The sequence below is a fragment of the Lissotriton helveticus genome, chromosome 4_1 (genome assembly GCF_964261635.1).
Source record: "Lissotriton helveticus chromosome 4_1, aLisHel1.1, whole genome shotgun sequence".
Taxonomy (NCBI): domain Eukaryota; kingdom Metazoa; phylum Chordata; class Amphibia; order Caudata; family Salamandridae; genus Lissotriton; species Lissotriton helveticus.
In genome coordinates, this window is record NC_136063.1 from 399,685,495 (window position 1) to 399,703,886 (window position 18,392).

General features: G+C 45.4%; 1 protein-coding gene across 2 annotated transcripts in view; it reads right to left on the reverse strand.

Moving 5' to 3' along the window:
• Window positions 1-18,392, reverse strand: part of ATP6V1C1 (ATPase H+ transporting V1 subunit C1) — a 388,190-nt gene that overhangs the window by 98,694 nt on the left and 271,104 nt on the right. For both annotated transcript variants that reach the window (XM_078686908.1, XM_078686909.1), the window contains exon 11: window positions 17,209-17,306. In XM_078686908.1, coding sequence (XP_078543034.1) covers window positions 17,209-17,306 — 98 coding nt within the window. The remainder of the gene's footprint in view (window positions 1-17,208; window positions 17,307-18,392) is intronic.

Here is an 18,392-nt window from a genome sequence, read left to right on the forward strand (position 1 = left end):
TTTGAGGTGTGACGCAAGGGGACTTCCTGCTTTTCCCCATTTTTCTTGATGACGTCATTTAAAAAACTGCCTAGTATGTGTTCTGCCTTACATGTAAAGAATGATAAAGTAACATTTCTTACACACCAGCTTATGCCTTGTTATAAATGACACTTGCATATTATATTTTGTCATGATGTCTCTGATTTGAAGTTCTAATGTGACCTAAAGTTGCTTTGTCCTATGTTTCTGTGAGGCTGTGTCCCTCACCAGGCAATCCTGCAATGTCACTTTTCCTGCCTCACATAATATCTGTGCAGATGTCATCAAGTCTTTATTCACATCTAGGTATGTGAACTGGCAACTAGAATTTTTCTGAAAAGTTCCTTCAGAGCTTCTTTGACAATGAGAAAGAAGTCTATCCTGGAACATATGAACGTGTATCTTTTTCTCTAGGATTTGTTATTCCCCATAGATCTATTAGACCGCGGTTGTTCATAACATCATGGAGAAGCGTTCTTTTTTTAGTGTTGTGTCTAACTGTGGGACCAGTTCTTTCAACAAAGAGGTCAAATTCTATGTTTGTCGCCTCCCACGATCCCTTGTTTGGGGCCAATTTCAGCGAGTGTGCATGACAGTTTTGATAAGAATATCCTCCTGGCTCACTTAGGTACATAAATGAAGCAGACTGTCATGAAGGTATTTAATGTGCTGATAGATAAATTAATATGTCCCATTAGGGTCTATCCAGATTACTAGTAATGATTTGCCTAATGTCGCCACTCCACATCTTTTAGAAAATGTTTGCTGCTATGTGTGGCGCAGGAATTCAACTTTAGGGTTTGCACAACTACTATGTATCAACTGGCCTACCCTGACTGTTAAGATTCTTCGATTCTGTAGGGGTGAAGAGCATTTCTTGGAGAAGTGCTTTGTCAAACGTTTTGGTCACTAGATAGGTCCATACCTTCTTTCGTGGGAAGTAGAGTGACAACCCATTGTCTTTAGCAGATATTCTTTTTAGAGGTCCTTTTATGAACATCCTATAATGACAGAGCGGGTTTGCATTGATTTGGGTCTATTGATATAACATTCTGGGGTTTATCCCCCTTGTGACAGGGCTCCCACTTTTTTTGCACTATATGTTGTGCAATCTCTCCCAATGCCGTGTGTTCTATCGTTTCTGGGAAGTCTCCTCCAGCTCTATGTATTCTTTGTATTTACTATGTTTAGTAGGATGATTGCTGGCTCCAAAAGGTCATAACAAATGTCCTATTTATGAAGAATGGGTTGTAATGCAAGAAACGTTTTTCTCGTTTCATAAAAGACATTTGCTCCCTGTTGCAAAGTCATCTTGTGCCCTGGGCACCCCCCAACTTTTTGCTGAATGGTACTGGTGGCAACTGACTGACTGACTGACCCTGGGCTCTGCCTAACCAGGCCCAGGACCAGTGTAATGCTGAAAGAGACACATTAGAATACAGTTAAAACACCTACATACACTAGGGTACACAATGGTATGGTGGGGTACCCCTGTGATTGGCATGACATACTCTATAAGCCCCAGGTATATAATAGGGCAGGGGGATTGAAACTACCTCTAAGTCTCTAGTACCCTAGGGCATGGCAGTTTAGAGGCCAGCAGCTCTTTTAAAAAAAAACAAAAAAACTTTTTATTTCAAAAATAAACATAGTGGTCAATATACCCAGTGATTACATTTGTTACTGATTATTCATACATAGTCGCAGTGAAGTACATATTTGCTGGTTCAATAGCATACAAGATGGTGTCCATACCTAGCGTTACATAGATCAGTCAAGGCGTTGTCTGCACATCAAGGGTAGGGATAGTGGGAGGTTCGCATAAGGTGCCTCGATAGTCGTTCCAATTGGACCACACTGCTACCCATTTCTGGGGGCAGCCCAGGGCTACATACACCGTCTTCTCCTGCAGCATGCACCAGTCCATATCTTTCTTCCATGCAGAGAGCTTTGGCGGTGTATCTGCCCCACAGAGGCGTGCAATATTTCGCTTTGCAATGGCTAGTCCTAGTGACACCCATAGCCTGCCCTTGGTTGATAGATCTGTGGGTTCCCATATATTTAAAAGACACCTTTTCGCTTCGGGTTGTAGCTCCACCTCCCGCATACAATTGTGCACCTTCTGCCAGTATGCTTGTATTAGAGGGCACTCCCAAATTATGTGAAGAAAGGTCCCCACCGCCCACAGCCCACATCGTCGCCTACAGAGCCCGTCCTCACTCCTGCCCATCAGCACTAAACGGGTACTGGAAATATAAATACGGTGTAGCACCTTCAATTGCACCAGTCTTAACTTCGCTGATATTGCTATTTCCTTGGGAGAGGCAAGTGCTTCCCTCCACTCTTCGTCATCAATTTCAAAACCGTCTGCCTCCCACTTTCCCCCCCGAGTGCAAGTAAGGGGTCTGGAGTATGATTAATACGTTTTTTGTATGTGAGGGAGATTGCTTTTTCTGGGAGATGGCAGTCCAGTAGTCTGTCCTCCAGGGAAGTGGATTCTGGGGGCGTCGCCCCGGGTGGGATGTTGGCTCTGAGGGAGTGTCTAACCTGCATGTAGCGAAACCGCTCTGTTTGGGCAAGATCGTATGTGCGCTGAAAAGACTCAAATGGAATTACCCCGTCTGGCTCCCACAGGTCTTTTATACGTGGGATCCCTATCAGGTCCCAGTTACGGAACCCTTTGGTGTGTCCCAATGTGCCCAGCTTTTCGGAGACCCAAAGCAGAGTGGCCAACGTCAGTCTATCGGCCCATCCCAGTTTACGGTGAACGATATATGAAAGTTGGACGGCGTGTCTAGTGGGCCTAGTCAATTGGTATCTGTTTGGTTTGGAGTAGAGTGCAGCCTCAAAGTTACCACCCAGAAGTAGCCACCTATCCATCCCATATCCGGGATCTTCCCCACCACTGCAAGTGCCCTGATTTATAGCTGAGAGGTGTGCTGCCCAGTAGTATTTCCGAATATCTGGGAGCGCTATTCCTCCGTCATACCAACCCAATGTAAGTTTCTGGAGCGATATTCGGGGCGTGCCAACCCACAAGAGGTCTCTTTGGGTGGCCTCAATTTCCTTGAAGTACGTATGCGGGACCAAGTCGGGATCGATTTGGAGGGCATATAGAAAACGCGGCAGCGCCATCATTTTAAAAAGTGCTGCCCTACCCAGTAGGGACAGCTGAAGTTTCTTCCAAACTGCGGCATCCCTTTTGAACCTTTGCAAAGGCGGTAGGAGGTTCCTGTCATAACGCTTTTTCTTATCTTTAGAGATGAAAATCCCCAAATATATGAATCCCTCCGTGACCACTGTAAGCGTACACGAGCGCGGAATTGCCGGAGGGTCCCCGTGTAGGACGTAAAGGAGTGATTCCCCCCAGTTAATGCTATAACCAGAGTTTCTCCCGAAGCTGGTGAAAATGTCCAAACCTACTCTAATGGATTGGGAAGGTGATGTGAGGTATAGGAGGATATCGTCCGCATAAAGCGAAATCCTATCCTCCCATCCGTCCGTCCATTTAAGCCCCCGCAAAGAAAGATCCTGTCGTATCCAGGCCGCAAGCGGCTCTAGCGAGAGGGCAAACAGCAGGGGCGAAAGGGGACAGCCCTGCCACGTTCCTCGTTCCAACGTAAACACCTCCGAAATGTTATTGTTTACAACCACCTGCGCTAAAGGCGCCGTATATAGGAGGCGGACCCAGACAATGAAATTAGGGCCAAAGTCCAGTTTTTGAGAACCGCTATCATATAAGGCCACTCGAGCGTGTCTAATGCCATCGCGGCGTCTAACGATACGACCACCGCATCTTTTTGGATCGTGTGGCATCGTCCTAGCACTCCGTGGAGGCGTCGCAAGTTGAGCGCGGTATTGCGGTGTGGCATAAAGCCTGATTGCTCTGCGTGGACTAAGGTGGTGATAATCGGCTTAATCCTATTCGTCAACACCTTCGCGAGGATTTTTGGTTCCGCGTTCAACAGTGATATCGGCCGATAAGACGTACATTGTTCCCTAGGTTTTACTTCTTTAGGAATGGGGACCAACGTTGCTATGCGCTTGACAGTATCCCTTGGTCTTTGCTATCCTCGAACATATTTTTAAGGTGGTGACTTAGACAGTCAGGCTTGAGCTTGTAGTGCTCATTAGGGAGGCCATTGGGGCCCAGGGCTTTCCCAGGACTAAGATCTTTGATCGCCTTGGCCAGTTCCTCCAATGTGAGTGCCCCGTCCAGAGCCCCGCGGTCTTCCTCAGAGAGGGTCGTGAGCCCAATATCAGTTAGGAATGCGGCGGAGTCTTCCTCGGGAAGGTTCGACCCCCTGCTGTGCACTCTCTTGAAATGGGCCTCAAATTCGCCTATGATCTCTTGGGGTTCAACGATAAGGTCGCCCGAGTCAGTCCTAAGCTCAGACACCACCTTCTGCGCCTGCTTCTTTTTATCTAACCAGGCGATTAACCTTTCCCACTTTGTCTCCTTGATCATATAGACTGCCCTCTCTATCCCTCGCCAGTGTTTTAGCTGCGTCAGTGGCTAGCGCTTTGTATTCCGCCGTTTTAAGCAGCTTCCGATGCAGGGTTCCCCGATCCCCACCGTGCTGCACTTTCTCTTCAAGTGTGAGCAAGTCTCGTGGTACGGTTAATAATTGTGCCTCTCTCTCTACGGCACCCAACAATTGCCGAAAGGGCTTCCCCCCTTAATACGGTTTTAAAGGTTTCCCAGAGGACAGCTGGGGACTCCACTGACCCCTAATTTTCTCGAAAGTAAGCTTCAATTGATTGGACAATCTTCTTTCTAGTCTCTGGGTTGTGAAGGTACCAGGGGTTTATGGGTGCCACACAGCCTACCCTTTTTTCCCCAATGGTGAGATGTGTCCATACAGGGGAGTGATTGGAGATACCCTGTGCTAGATGTTTGCTTTCTTGAATGGCCGTGTCCTGCTGCGAAGGCGCGAGGATGTAGTCTATTCTAGAGAAAGTGTGGGGTGGACCCGAGAAGAATGTGCATTGCCTAGAGGACGGGTGGTGCAAGCGCCAGAGATCAACCAGTCCAAATGTGTCCAGGAGAGCAGTGAGCCACATCTGCCCGGTAACTGTGTCCCGCAGCGGATACCTATCTAGTCCCCCCACCACTACTGCATTGAAATCCCGACCCATCAGCAGCCGCCTCTCAGGAAGGGAAAGGAGAAGCTTGCCCACGTCATGATATGACATAGCTTGGAGACCCGGTGGCATGTAGACCATTGCCAAATTGAGTCTGTGACCCTCCCACCTCCCCGAGAGCGCTGTGAAGCGCCCCAGTGGGTCAGTCTCCGAATGTTCAATGACAAATGGAAAACTTCGATGTATGAGAATCCCCACCCCTCGGGACCCTGAGGTGAAGCCCGCATGTATCGCCAGTGTGTATCTCCATCTATTCAACGCATGGCAAGTGTTGCCAACCAGGTGCGTTTCCTGTAGTAGGACCACACCGGGGAGGTGCAGTTTAACAAACTGAAGGACCACACTCCTCTTGAGCTTATCTCCAATCCATTGACGTTCCAGCTAAGTACTTTAAGACTCTTATCCCACCTCATAGCCATCAGTGGTAGTTATTGTAGCCTGCAATCTGAGATCGTAGCAACATTGAACCAGCACAACATCACATTTTTCGTGTGACCAACCAATACCCCTGACCCCACCCACCCCCCCAAGAGCAACAACCCATGGTATCAAACAAGAACTCCCCCCCCCCCCACTCCCCTCCCTGCCACGCAGGTTTCGAACTACCAACATCCTCCAACTAGCAGAGCGCCTTTTGCCCCACACACCCAAGGAGAGAGAAAACCCTCCCTCCGGAAACTACTTAAGGGGGGGGGGGGGGGAAATGCGCCGGCCCCAGCTCCTGCTGAGAAGCATCCCTCCCCACAGTTCGGAAATTTGTCAGGCAAGTGCACACTTGTACAAATTAACTCCGTCAAATATTCATACACCACTCCCCCCTCCCGTCCAGCGTTTGTTCTCCTTCATCATTAACTTGTTGAATCTGCCCGCCCAGGATGTGAAGGTAAACAAAGGCCTACAATCATTTTAATCCATGCTGATGCCCCGCTTAAGTACGAAGAGCCTCCCACCCAGTCGGACAGCCCATTCTCAGGTAGGTTCGTTGCCCAAACATCATAGAAAAATACACATACATTACAGTACAATTCGTCTGGGCCATGGTTTCTGTCTCTCAATCAGGTACAGTTCACTGGTGTTTTTGGGTGTCTTACAAGTTAGGGCTAGCAGATCGTGATCGCCATGAGCGCTGACTCAGTCTGTCCGCGTCTGATCTGCCCTCCTTAGAGCCCGGCGATTTTTCTTGGGTATCTCTCCATCTGGTACCAGCACCTGACGCGGACGACTGCGATGCCCCCCTGTCCAACCAGTCCTCCACCTCCGCTGGCATGGTACAGAAGAGAGACTTGCTGCCGGCAATAATTTTGAGTTTGGAAGGAAAGAACATCATGTACTTAAGTCCCCTTTCCCGAAGCGTCGCTTTCACCCCGAAGGAGCGCCTGTCCCACTGAACTGAGTGTAAAGTCTGGCAAAAGCCGGAAAGTCGCGTTTTCATACTGCAGATCTCCAGTTTGCCTGGCTGCTTGCAGGATAGCGTTCCGATCTCTATAACTGACAATTTTCGCAATAATTGTCCTTGGCGGCATTCCTGGGTTGGGCATCGGCGCACAGTGCGCCTGTTCAATGGTGAATAGATTGGAGAGGCATTTGGGCTTCAAATGATTAAGGATTAAACCCTCTAGGAAAACATCCATACTGGGCCCGTCCAGACCCTCCGGAACGCCCACCACGCGGATGTTATTGCGGCGGGCCCTCCCTTCCTGGTCCTCCAGCCGTAGGGTCACCTAGCAAAGTTGGTGCACAAGTTCGTTGACCCGTTGCTCGAGCTGTTTGGAAGATGTCTGGAGTTCCTGAATGTCTTTCTCATTGGCCCTGGCTTTTTCAGACGTCTTGTTGAGGTCCGCACGAATAAGGGTTCATCTCGATTGACACCTTGTCGATCTTTGATTCAAAGGTTGTCCCCACTGTTTGGATCGCCGCTATAATGGCCGCTAGGGAAGGCTGTCCCCCCTTGCTCCCTCGGTTTGGGAGGTCGCTATCAGTACTGCGTATTTATCCAGTTTGTTCGATTGTGGTGCTGCAGCGTTCTTTGGTTTCATTAGGTCAGCCCCCATGTCTGGGCACCGCCCTCCCGATCTATCAGGGTCTGTGTTGGTGGCCTATCCAATCCGTTCGGCACTTCGCAGGAGCCGGCCGCTGGGTCTTCCCACTGCCCTGGATGTCTTGCACAGCCGCTGCTCCGCACCACCACCCACCTTTGGTAGGTCTCTGGCTGTTCCACAACCCCGAGCTCAAGAGCTTCCGCCCCCGTCACTGGCCAAACCACACACCAGCAGAGACACTCGCACTCACGTGGCCTCCACACTGCTCAGGTTCGACGGTGGTATGTGCCCGGCATAGAGTTCTTCAGCCACTCTTCCCTCAAATTATTCAGTGAAGCCTGTGTCTTCCAACGTGCCCCGCAGTTCCTCCCGCCTCTGCGCCGTGGACACCAGCTCTTAGCAGCCAGCCGACCCTCCTGCTCCTTCTGCAGTGTAGCAAGCCTCCTTGCTCTGTGGCTGCCCCGCTATGAGACTGGCAGCGTTGCAGTGTCACCTGGGTGTTTCCCACGTATCCCTCGCCAAGCAGTACAGCATGGGTCCCACCAGGCCTTACCGCCCTAGCCGAACCACCCTCCGCAGTCGACAACTCACATCTAGCTTTGCTGCTTGGATGCGTCTCAGTCGGGCCGATGGACACCTAGAACACGGCTCGTCTTCTCCTCCGCTAGACGATTTTCCCTTGGGGCAGCACAATTGCCGCACCAGCGCCTGGCGGGGGGGCTCTGTCCCGCTGTACGCCGCCTCACCGCATGGCCACCTGTCTGTCTAGCGGACTTACTGCAGCACACTCCTCCCTCACCGGGAGTCTCCCGGTCTGTCGCGCTGCTCACAGTGTCCGTGCTCCCCGCCGCCGGCCAGTGGGTTCGCCGCCGTCCGGTCTCTCGCCAAATCGTAGGCCTCGATATAGGCCGCAACGCCTGGCCCTCGCGTGGATGGCCGAGGCTGACAACCGCCACTCTGCCTCCAAGGCCCCGCAGGGCGCCACTGACACCTCGCGGCCCCGGAGGGGAGCCGAGGCGCCGGGAGCTCACTCGTCGGTGACGCCAATGTTCCAGAGGAAGTCCCCGCCTCATGCGTGTGTAGCTTGTCGGATTTTGTGCGGATATATGGGGTTTTAGGGCTGTGCTCCAGCGGAGCTCCAACTAATCAGCCATCTTCGCTGGCGCCGAGGAAGTCCCCGCCTCGTGCGTGTGTAGCCTGTCGGATTTTGTGCGGATATATGGGGTTTTAGGGCTGTGCCCCGGCAGAGCTCCAACTAAGCAGCCATCTTTGCTGGTGCCTAGCCATGCCCCCCAGCAGCTCTTTTTGCACTTGCATGTGTGCACTTCTGAAGCCGGAGGTCAGTTTGAAAGCAGGCCTGGGTGCCAGGACTGCTTTTAAAAAGTAAATTGTGCCCAAACTCGACTTTCGGGGTATATTAGGAACCCCCATGATCTCCCCTAGGTGTCCCCGGGGTGGTGGTGGAGGGGTGGGATAGGATTAAGGAAGGTATGAGCCGAAGAAGGAGGGAGAGTCTAAGTAAATTAGCCATCCTAGGGGTGTGTTTATCCAGCTCATACCTCCTTGCTGGATTTGGAAGATTTGATGCACTCTGGGATAAAATAATGCCACACTCTACAGGATGTGGTCATATCTTTGAGGAGTTACCCTGCTCCCATTGGTCAGAAGTGACCTCCTCCATGACCCAGAGAACTTGGAATACGCATCTGAGAGGGGCAGAGCCCTCCAGATCTGCTGCTTGAAACTTACTGAAGCAAGAAGTGTCCTGCTGAGAAGTTTTGCTATGCAAAGATTTCTAAGGCCTGACCTCTGAAGACTGCACCATCTGAAACTACTGCTCTTTGTATTATCTTGCTGAAAAAGAACTAAAGAGTGGACTCCCTGAAAGCTACAGGTTAAAAGAGCTCATCTGGAACATCACCAACTAAATCTACAGTGGATTTGTGAGGGTTTTGTACCAGAGGATTGTGGGAACTGAAGTCCTAAACTTTCAAGGACCATCATGGCGCTTCCAGACCCTTGGAGTGAGTTTGAGACACTTTGGGGCCCCTTGAGGAACTTGAGGAAGAAGTTCAAAAAGTTTGGAGAACTTTGGAGCAACTTTGAAAAAAAGCTCCATAGAGGGATTGACTCAACCTGACCAGCCAGGCCCCCTGCCTTTAACCGCGAGCCGGCCAAGCCATCCAAGTTCGTCCAGCTAAAAGCTCCATAGGTCCAACTGCCAGAGTTTGACCGGGACTAGAAGAAAACTGAAGCCAGCTAACCCTCACCGGATCCGGCTACATGAGGAGCATCGAGAGACCCCGCGAGAAAAAGCTCCAGAAAAGTTTCTACGTCCGCTCGTAGAAAAGGTGACCGGGAGCAACCGCAAACGCCAAGCCGCCTGCCTTCCATCGCGTGTCGGCCTGGATTCCTGGGTTGCCCCGCTGAAGCTATCTTGAAAATGTTTCTAAGTCCTCTACAGGGAAGTTGACCGGGACGTCGTCACAAGTCAAGCCGGTGAACCCTCTCCGAATCCAGACTGGCTGGGAGTTTCGAGGGGCCTCGAGGGGAAAAGCTCCAGAAAAAGTTTCTAAGTGTGAAGGTAGAAACTGAGACCGGGACCTGGTCGCACCCGGCTTGAAACTTTGACTTTGGCCCGGTCTATTGCGAGCAGGTATCACAATATGGTGCTATAATTTTCTAAGTGCTATATTTGATTAAATCTTTGAAAATTCATATATCCGGTTCCCTATGTTGGATTTTGGTGTCATTTTAAAGATAAAACTATTTTCTATTGTTATAAATTGGTGTTGGATTTTTATTATGTGTTGTGTCCTAATTATTTACTGAAATTGTGTTTTTAAATGCTTTACATATCGGTCTTTGAAGTTACGCCTGTCTGCTCGCAGCCACGTTACCAAGGGTTGAGCATAGGAATAATTTCCTAAGACCGATGCGGAGTCCTACCATGTATTAGTGACCTTATTGCCAGTGGCAGACCTACATTTGCCCCTACCAATAATCCACTTTCCAACACTCCCACAAAAATATGATAATCTGTAAGAATAAAGGGGCCATTCAGTTTTCCGGTAGTTTCTATCCCTTGTGCTTGATAGTGTCGCAGGGAGGAAACAATTATTCGTCTAGGCGGCTTGTTATCATCGTCTTCTTGGGTGGCACCTGTGAAGCTGTAGAAATTTCAAGACCAGATCGAAGCTCCGCTTCGTCAGCTTCACTGTGTAAGAGGTCAGAAATTACTATATATTGCTTGACTCTATGCCCTTACAGGAGACCGGAGAGCTGGACCTTATTCAGATTCTGCCCTCCAAGTCAACAGCCTTTTCCCACAGGAGCCACACGTTTTGTCTTAAATCAGGGTTATTGTCTGTGTGATCCATGTGATGTTCAGCTGTAGGCATCTCTTTCCGCGGCATCCATCCTGGACTGAAAAAAGTCTAGGTACGTTCTTAAAGATTTGACTTTGGATGCTGTGGAGTCCCTTCTTACAGCGTCCATGGATACTCTGATCTTATTCAGTGCTTTGCATGTTGACGCAGGACATTTTGTTGGAGACTTGTTTAGATTCACCTGTAAGTGCCTCTGAGAATAATAACAGATATAGGCTTTGCCATGAAGTGTGCCTTTGGAGTCGAAGTAGGAGTTGTGCCATCTCAATATTGGTGCCTTTCCGCCTCTTGTCTGAACCAGGGGTCTCCAACCTTTTCTGTAGTGAGAGCTAATTCTGCTCAAGGAAAGTCCTGCTGAACTACTAGCATATTTTATCACTGTCAAATGCTGATGATCTATATTAAAATTACACTATGACCACCCTAAGCACAATTATCAGTAGTAACCACCAAAAAATTCTAGGTGAAGTTATCAGCAGAATGCTAGGAAAATGTTTATAAATATTAAATGCTTGTAATCAAGTAAAATTCAAATCATCACATGCAGTGTGCCACAAACGATATTACCACAGCAGGGAGTCTCCCCAACTCAGATTTAAAGTGGATAAACAGGTTTCATGTGGCAGACCCATAGGTCAAGGCTGCAGCTTCCACATGCTTAAACACCCTCAACATACTCAGCAAGACCTTCAAATGCACCCACCCCCCAAATCAAGGAAGACCGTCACCCATGCACTCATCACCAGCAGGCTGGACTATGGGAACGCCCTCTATACCAGAATCAACAAATCTCTACTCCACAAAGTTCAGACTGTCCAGAACACCACAACCAGACTCATCCTCAACATCCCACGACAAGACCACATTACCCAGCATAAACTAGCACTCCACTTGCTCCCCATCGAAAAAAAGTGAACTTCAAGCTGCTCACACACACATATAAAGCCCTCCACAACACAGGACTCCAATACCTCAATCTCCTTCTACACCCCCAAAAGAAACCTCCACTCCGCTGACCAGGCCTTGGCCAAAATCCTCTGCATCCACAGAACCAGATAGGAGGCACACCCTTCTCCTAAATCATGGCCAAGACCTGGAATGAACTCCCCTTCAGCATCAGATGAAGCCCCACACTGAAAGCATTCAGGAAGAGCCATAAGACCTGGCTTTTCAAATGACCAAAGCTGCACAAATATCTATCTATTCTGTGGGTCATTCAATACTAGCAGTACTGTTTTATCCCTGATCTCCTTATTAGTCTTGAGCTACATCTATCTTGACTGCTACTCCATGACTGTTATGATGGTACAGTACAGATGTGGCCCTATATCAGTTGTAATGGAAAAGTCTCCTCAAACAGTGAAGTGACCGATGCCAAGAGTAGCCTGGAGTTCACTGTACGTACCCTTGCGGAACAATACTGTCCAGTGTCTTTCATCCAACCAGTTTCCTTATAAAGAGTTGCTGGTGTCCTGTTCCTTCATGTAACTCCCAAGTACTGGGAAGGAGAAAAGGAGGAGGTTTGTTTCTTGTTCTTCACCTCTTTCATTTTTAAATAACTTAGCCTTAACTTTGATTTTCCTTCTTTTTTCTTCATTGGGAGGAGGAGCAAAAGGTTGGATAGGACACGGACTATTATTTGAAGTGAGAGAATTTTGTTCTTCAGAGTAGCAAGCCAGACTGCAATCCCGCCTAGATTTCTTTTCATTCTCCTTCCCATTTTGGTGCAACTTCCTGCTAGTCTCACCGATACTGGTGATGCAATGGTATCCTGGCAATTGTTCTTTATGTCCGTAACATTTTTAAAGTGAAATTGCACAAAACAAGATATGGCAAATATAGCCTCTTTTTCAGGTTGAAAATCTGTTCAGCTATTTTTTTTATAATTGGTATGTTCTACAAAAATGTATCTATTTCATTTATACACCTATTCACTGTGCAAAGCAAAGGTTAAAGTGATGTTATATGGTAAATATAGTAATGATACCTTACTTTACATTAAAAAAACTCAAAAGCTAACTAAAATAACAAAGGTGAATGTGATGTTAGAGTTAGGTACGGTGGTAAGCCTTCAGCATATGTAAAAACAAAAAAAAATTCACTGAAAAAAATCAAAGGTTAAAGTGGTATTATAGTTAGGTGTTGTGATAATATAAACACCAATATTTAAAACACAAAACAAAAAACACAGATATTCACCAGTAGTAGTTTACTGAGCCAACTACAACTTGCGCCCCACCATGCAATGCTTATAACCTCACATAGTGCATTACTCATTAACATGTTGAATGACAGCATTGATGACATTAATAATGACATCTCAAATTACTTCAATGACTAAATCCAGCTGCTTTCCAATAACAATATTCCTTGTATTGGCAGCTGGCCACAGAGTATGTTCTTTGTGAAAGGCTTAATGTAGAAACACAACAGAACAGGGTGGACAGTTCATGTGCTGGATACTGAGAAGGTGGAAGGATTATTTAGGATTTCAATGAATCCTAAAACGTAGAACCAACTTACTTATTACAAGTAATTCCTCCTCCTGTATTCTGGGGTCTTCCTTGAGAATCATACATGTTAAAATACAGTAGCACACTCACACCCATTAACTTAGCAACAGTATCCAGGTAAGAGTCAAAACAGATAACCGGAATATGTGAATATCTCTTAACCAAAAACCTGTAAGGCATTTTGCCCTTCTGCTGTATCAGCTTCAGTCCAAATCTAAACATTACTCTTTAGTAAACGAATGAACAGCTTTACAATTGGCATGTCTCTCATTCATGCCACAATAGAGGCATTCTCCTTGTGAAATATGTGCCTGTGTTTACCCGACAATTGTTTATTTACTAGCTGGTAGTACAAGACAATACAGAAAGCAATCCACCTTACAGGGGACTGTTTTCTTCTGGCAAAACCTGTTCTTAATAGCCCATAGTTAAATAGTTGATTGAACTTTAAAATCTCTTTAATTCGGTCAAGATAAAAACGTAATACTTTCTTCCTCTCTAATGTCGAAAGGAGAGGTTTTTCTGCTGAATTAGAAGAAATTGAGTGATTCTCAGAAAGCATACATATTGATTCAAGAATAGAAGCTAGGAGTTTAAACCTACAGTGAGTTATCGTGAAAATACCTCCGTCACCACTATGGCACAAAAAAGCACTTGCAGTTGTTGCTCCGCGGTGAACCTTAATTGAAGAGAACTACAGCTTTGCTTTGATCAGATATGAAAGATAGGAGTATCATCTCTTCTATGCAGTGCATTGGATTCACAGTTTGTTTCTGGCACCATAAGCAAAACTATTTCACTAAAAAAAGTAGAGTATGCAAACTTTGTAGAAGGTCTCTTGGCATCTTTTAAAATGTCACTACACTGAGGTGGCAGATTTAGACAGCCACAATATACATAATCAAGAGAATTTGAATGGTGTCACGATGGGATGAAGCACTTGGCCCTTGAGTCTGAACAGTAATTTTTGTCTACGTGGAAGCCTCTTGTGTGGTCTTGATGGCATTTGAAGCAGGTCTGTAAATTATCACTGCCTGGGCCATTTGAGAACATTTGTGACCAATTTGGCATTGGATTGACACACTCTTATCAAGACTGATGGTATTGCGGATCTGTGGACAATCGTAAATAAATTTCCTTACCAGTTTTTCAAAAGTACTCCGTCTAGGGAGCCCTGGCCTATTTAGGGCCATATGTATGCCCATTTTTTGTGGTAGCAAATGGGAAATCGTCCAGTTTGCGACTGCAAAAAGGGTCCTGGCATGTACAAATGCTATTTTGCGAGTCAGTGACTCACAAAATGGCATTTGTGACTGTAGCTATTAGGAAGGGGCGTCCCTTCCAAACAGATAGTCACGATTGACTGTACCATTGTTTTGCAACCGCATTTGCGGCCGCAAAACACTCGCAGTTTACCACCTACTTCATTATGGGTCTGCATTTTTACTTTTGGCACTTGTTCTGAACCAGGAAGTATGTGGAATATATCCTACGACCTGTTTTGGCTGAAGGGACAAATTCTATTGCTTTTTTCCTCCAAAAGTATAGATGTTCCCAATTGCAGCTGTCTGAGACAAGATTCAGGTGTAGCATTTTGGATTAGGAACCGTAGTGGTGTCCTGAAATTAAGCGCATAACCATTCTCTACAATTTCTAGCACTCGTTTGTCCCTACTTGCGATATGCCACTTTTAGTTGATAACAGATGCTTACCACTATTGGATTACAACTCGTAGAAAACGAAGCTGAAAAGCAATTGTTCTGATCTGGATATGTGGTTCCCAGCCGAATTGGACTACTAAGAACCTCTAACTCTTGATTTCCTCTGGTTGTGCTGCTAACGCTTGTAGTGTTGATGTTAGTTCCTACATGACCACTGAAAGGTTTGAACCCTCTGCCTGTATTGATACCTTCGATCTCTTTTCTATTTGAAAGTGAGCAATTCTGAGGTTTCTACTAGGTCTGCAGCTTTTATAATCTTGGCCTCTGATCTCGTATGCAGATTTATTTGGTCATCATTTTTAAGAGATGTCATTTTCAATCTCCTTAGAGAGCTAAACTGTGGCTGCACTTCATCAGAGATATGTCTGCCATTCCTGTAAAGGCACTACTGACCTTTTCAGAAACAAGGAGCCCATCATTTGCCATTTCAGCAGTCTTGTTTCCTGTAATTCAGTAACACATTCTGGAAGAGATGGATGTTCTCCCACCAAGCACGATTGTACCTGCCAATGAATGCAGAAGTGCTTGCAACTGTAAGAGCCGTACCTGCTGGACTACACCCCCTTGCTTCCTCCTACATCCAACAGCCTCTTACGTTCTGAAACTGTGGGTCTCAGGAGCATGTGCATGACATTTTCTGATCACAGAAACAATTATAGAATGTGACTTTGGATCCATGAGCCGGAAGACAGGAATTTTTCCAAGTTGTTTATATTTCTTTATCAGTTCAGGGGATACTATTTAGTCATTGCCAGTGACAGAAATTTTTCTTGTGCAATTTCCTCCAAACTAAGTATCAGAAGCAAAAGAAATGTGTATAGGTTCTCAGCTGTAGTGCCTCCGTAATGACAGAGAGAAGTATGTGAAGATTTGATAGAGAGATTAGGTTTGGAATCCCCCCCATGCCAGGCTGTCATAAAACGTAATGACATCTGCAGGTGAATTTTCTCAGAGAAGAACCTGGAGGTGGCGTAAGTGTGATTTCAGGTCTCAGCATTGGAGTTTTGCTGCAATGTTGTTTTGTGTAAGGTTTTTTTTATAAGTCTATTGAAATTCTCACAAAATTCTGGATAATTATGCCTCAGACTATGGTGGGGATATACCCGATCTCTAATGTCTGATCTTTTCTTGCAAATTTAAATTATTATCACCGGCAGTGGTACACGATCCACACATACAGACAGCAATTATTCTAACATCTAAGATTATCTTAAGAGAAAGAACAGAGACTTCCTTAAGAGAATTATTGTGTGCACTATTTACAAACCTTCCCACTGATTTTTCAAACCAAGTTGAGGTACCAAAACTTGATCCAAAAAAGACCAAAGAAAGTGTGCAAATTAGGGGGTGATTTCATGATCCTGTTCTGTGTGCTGTGCTAATACAGGTGTTTGCGAGTTTAATTTTTGAGTATACAGTGCATGCATGAACTCGAAAAATCTCAGTATGTGCTGCTGAAAGCGGAGAGCAGAAACATGAAGCAAATTACTGCACTGTTTTCAAGCTCTGCTCCCTGTAGTCCATGTAGTAACTCAGAGATTTTCTAGGTTCATGTATGTTCTGTACACACAAAAAAAGCACTACCCCCCCCTTCTGCTTTGGCAACGTTCATCGAATGGGATCATGATGTTGCCCCTAGATATAATAAACTCACAACACTCAAATATTGGGTTCAAGAGAAGCAACATCTAAATCAGGAACATCATTCTCCAGGCGGAGAAGGGAAAAAAAAGAAAAAAAGACCTCTCAATGGACACATAGATCAACTTCGCTCTGATGTGGTCTTCAAAGCATTTCTCAGAGCCGGCCTGTACAATAAAAAGTAAAAAGTGACATGGCCTGCCATAATGCAAGCCTGCTGTAGAAAACTCTGTACAAGCTGATGAGGGCGTTGTAATGATTCTTTACTAAACTCATTTTTAGAGCAACAGCACTTAAAAATTAACTAGCTGTATTATCATATGCTATAATATTCTTTTTGCTAATATTCAGTTGCTAGGTGTTTCTTCTAAGTGCAAATGGATTATACAAAACTAAAAGGGCTTCCTGAAAAGCGCTCCAGATGAAGAGTGTGGTTACATCAATAATACAGAGTGAAATGTGACCGATTTAAGAATTCCTTCTTTAGCAATGAATGTCAAACAATATCCCCTTTCAGACTCGCTCAAAAAGAAAACGTTTTAAGTGTTGCACCCTTCCCACGACAATCTACAGCCTGGTGGTCACTGTCTGCCTTTGCTTGCCATGAGCCAAGCCATGTTCATAAAACAAGCACAGATTTAAATGATGGAAAACTGTTGTAGTAGTTTCCCGTAATACCAATACAAAGGCACGTTTTCCATCCAGAACAAACTTGCTTGTGCCTATTTTACTGATTTACCTTAGAACGGATTCGACAAAGACTCTGAGTGCTTTCACATGAATCCAGGCAATAAAAGCTTCACTAAAGTTCACTTTTAGCCATCGAACTAATGGGCCCTGTAAAAAAGAAGAGAACAAAGATTGTTAACTATGCTAAATTCATGATTTACAATGTTTATCATTCATATACAACTAATACATTGTTATGGATTTGTTTTGTATTCCTTAATGAGCATCATACTATCATTATCACCAAAAGCCTACTAGAAATGTAATGTAAAAGCTAACCGTAATCATAAGAATATTCAAGAAGGTGGGAGGGTGAAAAAGCCAGACCATTGGAATCTCCAAGGAACAGTTACATGGTAAAACATCTTTAAAGAAATATTATGAAATTTTGATTCTACTCCCTGAATTGGTAAGAAATTATTAATTTAGCACTTCATGAAAAGTGAAATTGTTAATTTATTTTTCCATTCACTCCTCTGGTGACATTCTCCTGTAAAAACATTTGTTTGGAGGGGGATAGAAAATGCATGAAGGTGGTGTGATGGCGTTTTAGGAGGTGGCGTGATGGTGTGGCAAAAGAAGGCAACTGTCTAGCAAATTATGAGAGAACAAAATCATAAGTATTATTGACTTTTTGAATGAAATTTGTGGAGTCAAATTACAAGTTCTTTCTTACCTCCTAGAAAATCTATTTTGGTAGCGTGTGGAAGTGTATTCTCCCACACTTCCATTTTTGCACTCCTATACATTTAGTTTCTATTAAGATCATAAAAAGATCATCTCACTTGTCACCATTCTGATTAAAGAAACACACCTCTGGAAATGGGATGACATCACAATCCAAACATAAAACATGGAGCACTAATTAGTACAATAACAAAGACTTTCATTTTTACCACACTTGAAAAGGCAAGTCTATTACAACTGTGTGGTGCTAATGTATGGGTACACAACAATTAGCCAAATCTAACCACATTGTTATAAATGGCTGGTAATAAAAACGTTAAGAATTATTATTGGACATGTGTTGTAAAACACTTGAAGAATTGCAAAAAGCATTTGTAGGAAAGGAAAACCTACACTGTTTGTACTACAGGATTTAGGGCTCATTGTCATCATAGAAAGAACACCCTCGCCAGAACTTAAATACATTTTAAAGACATCATGGGTATCACTAAACCCTTGAACACGGGC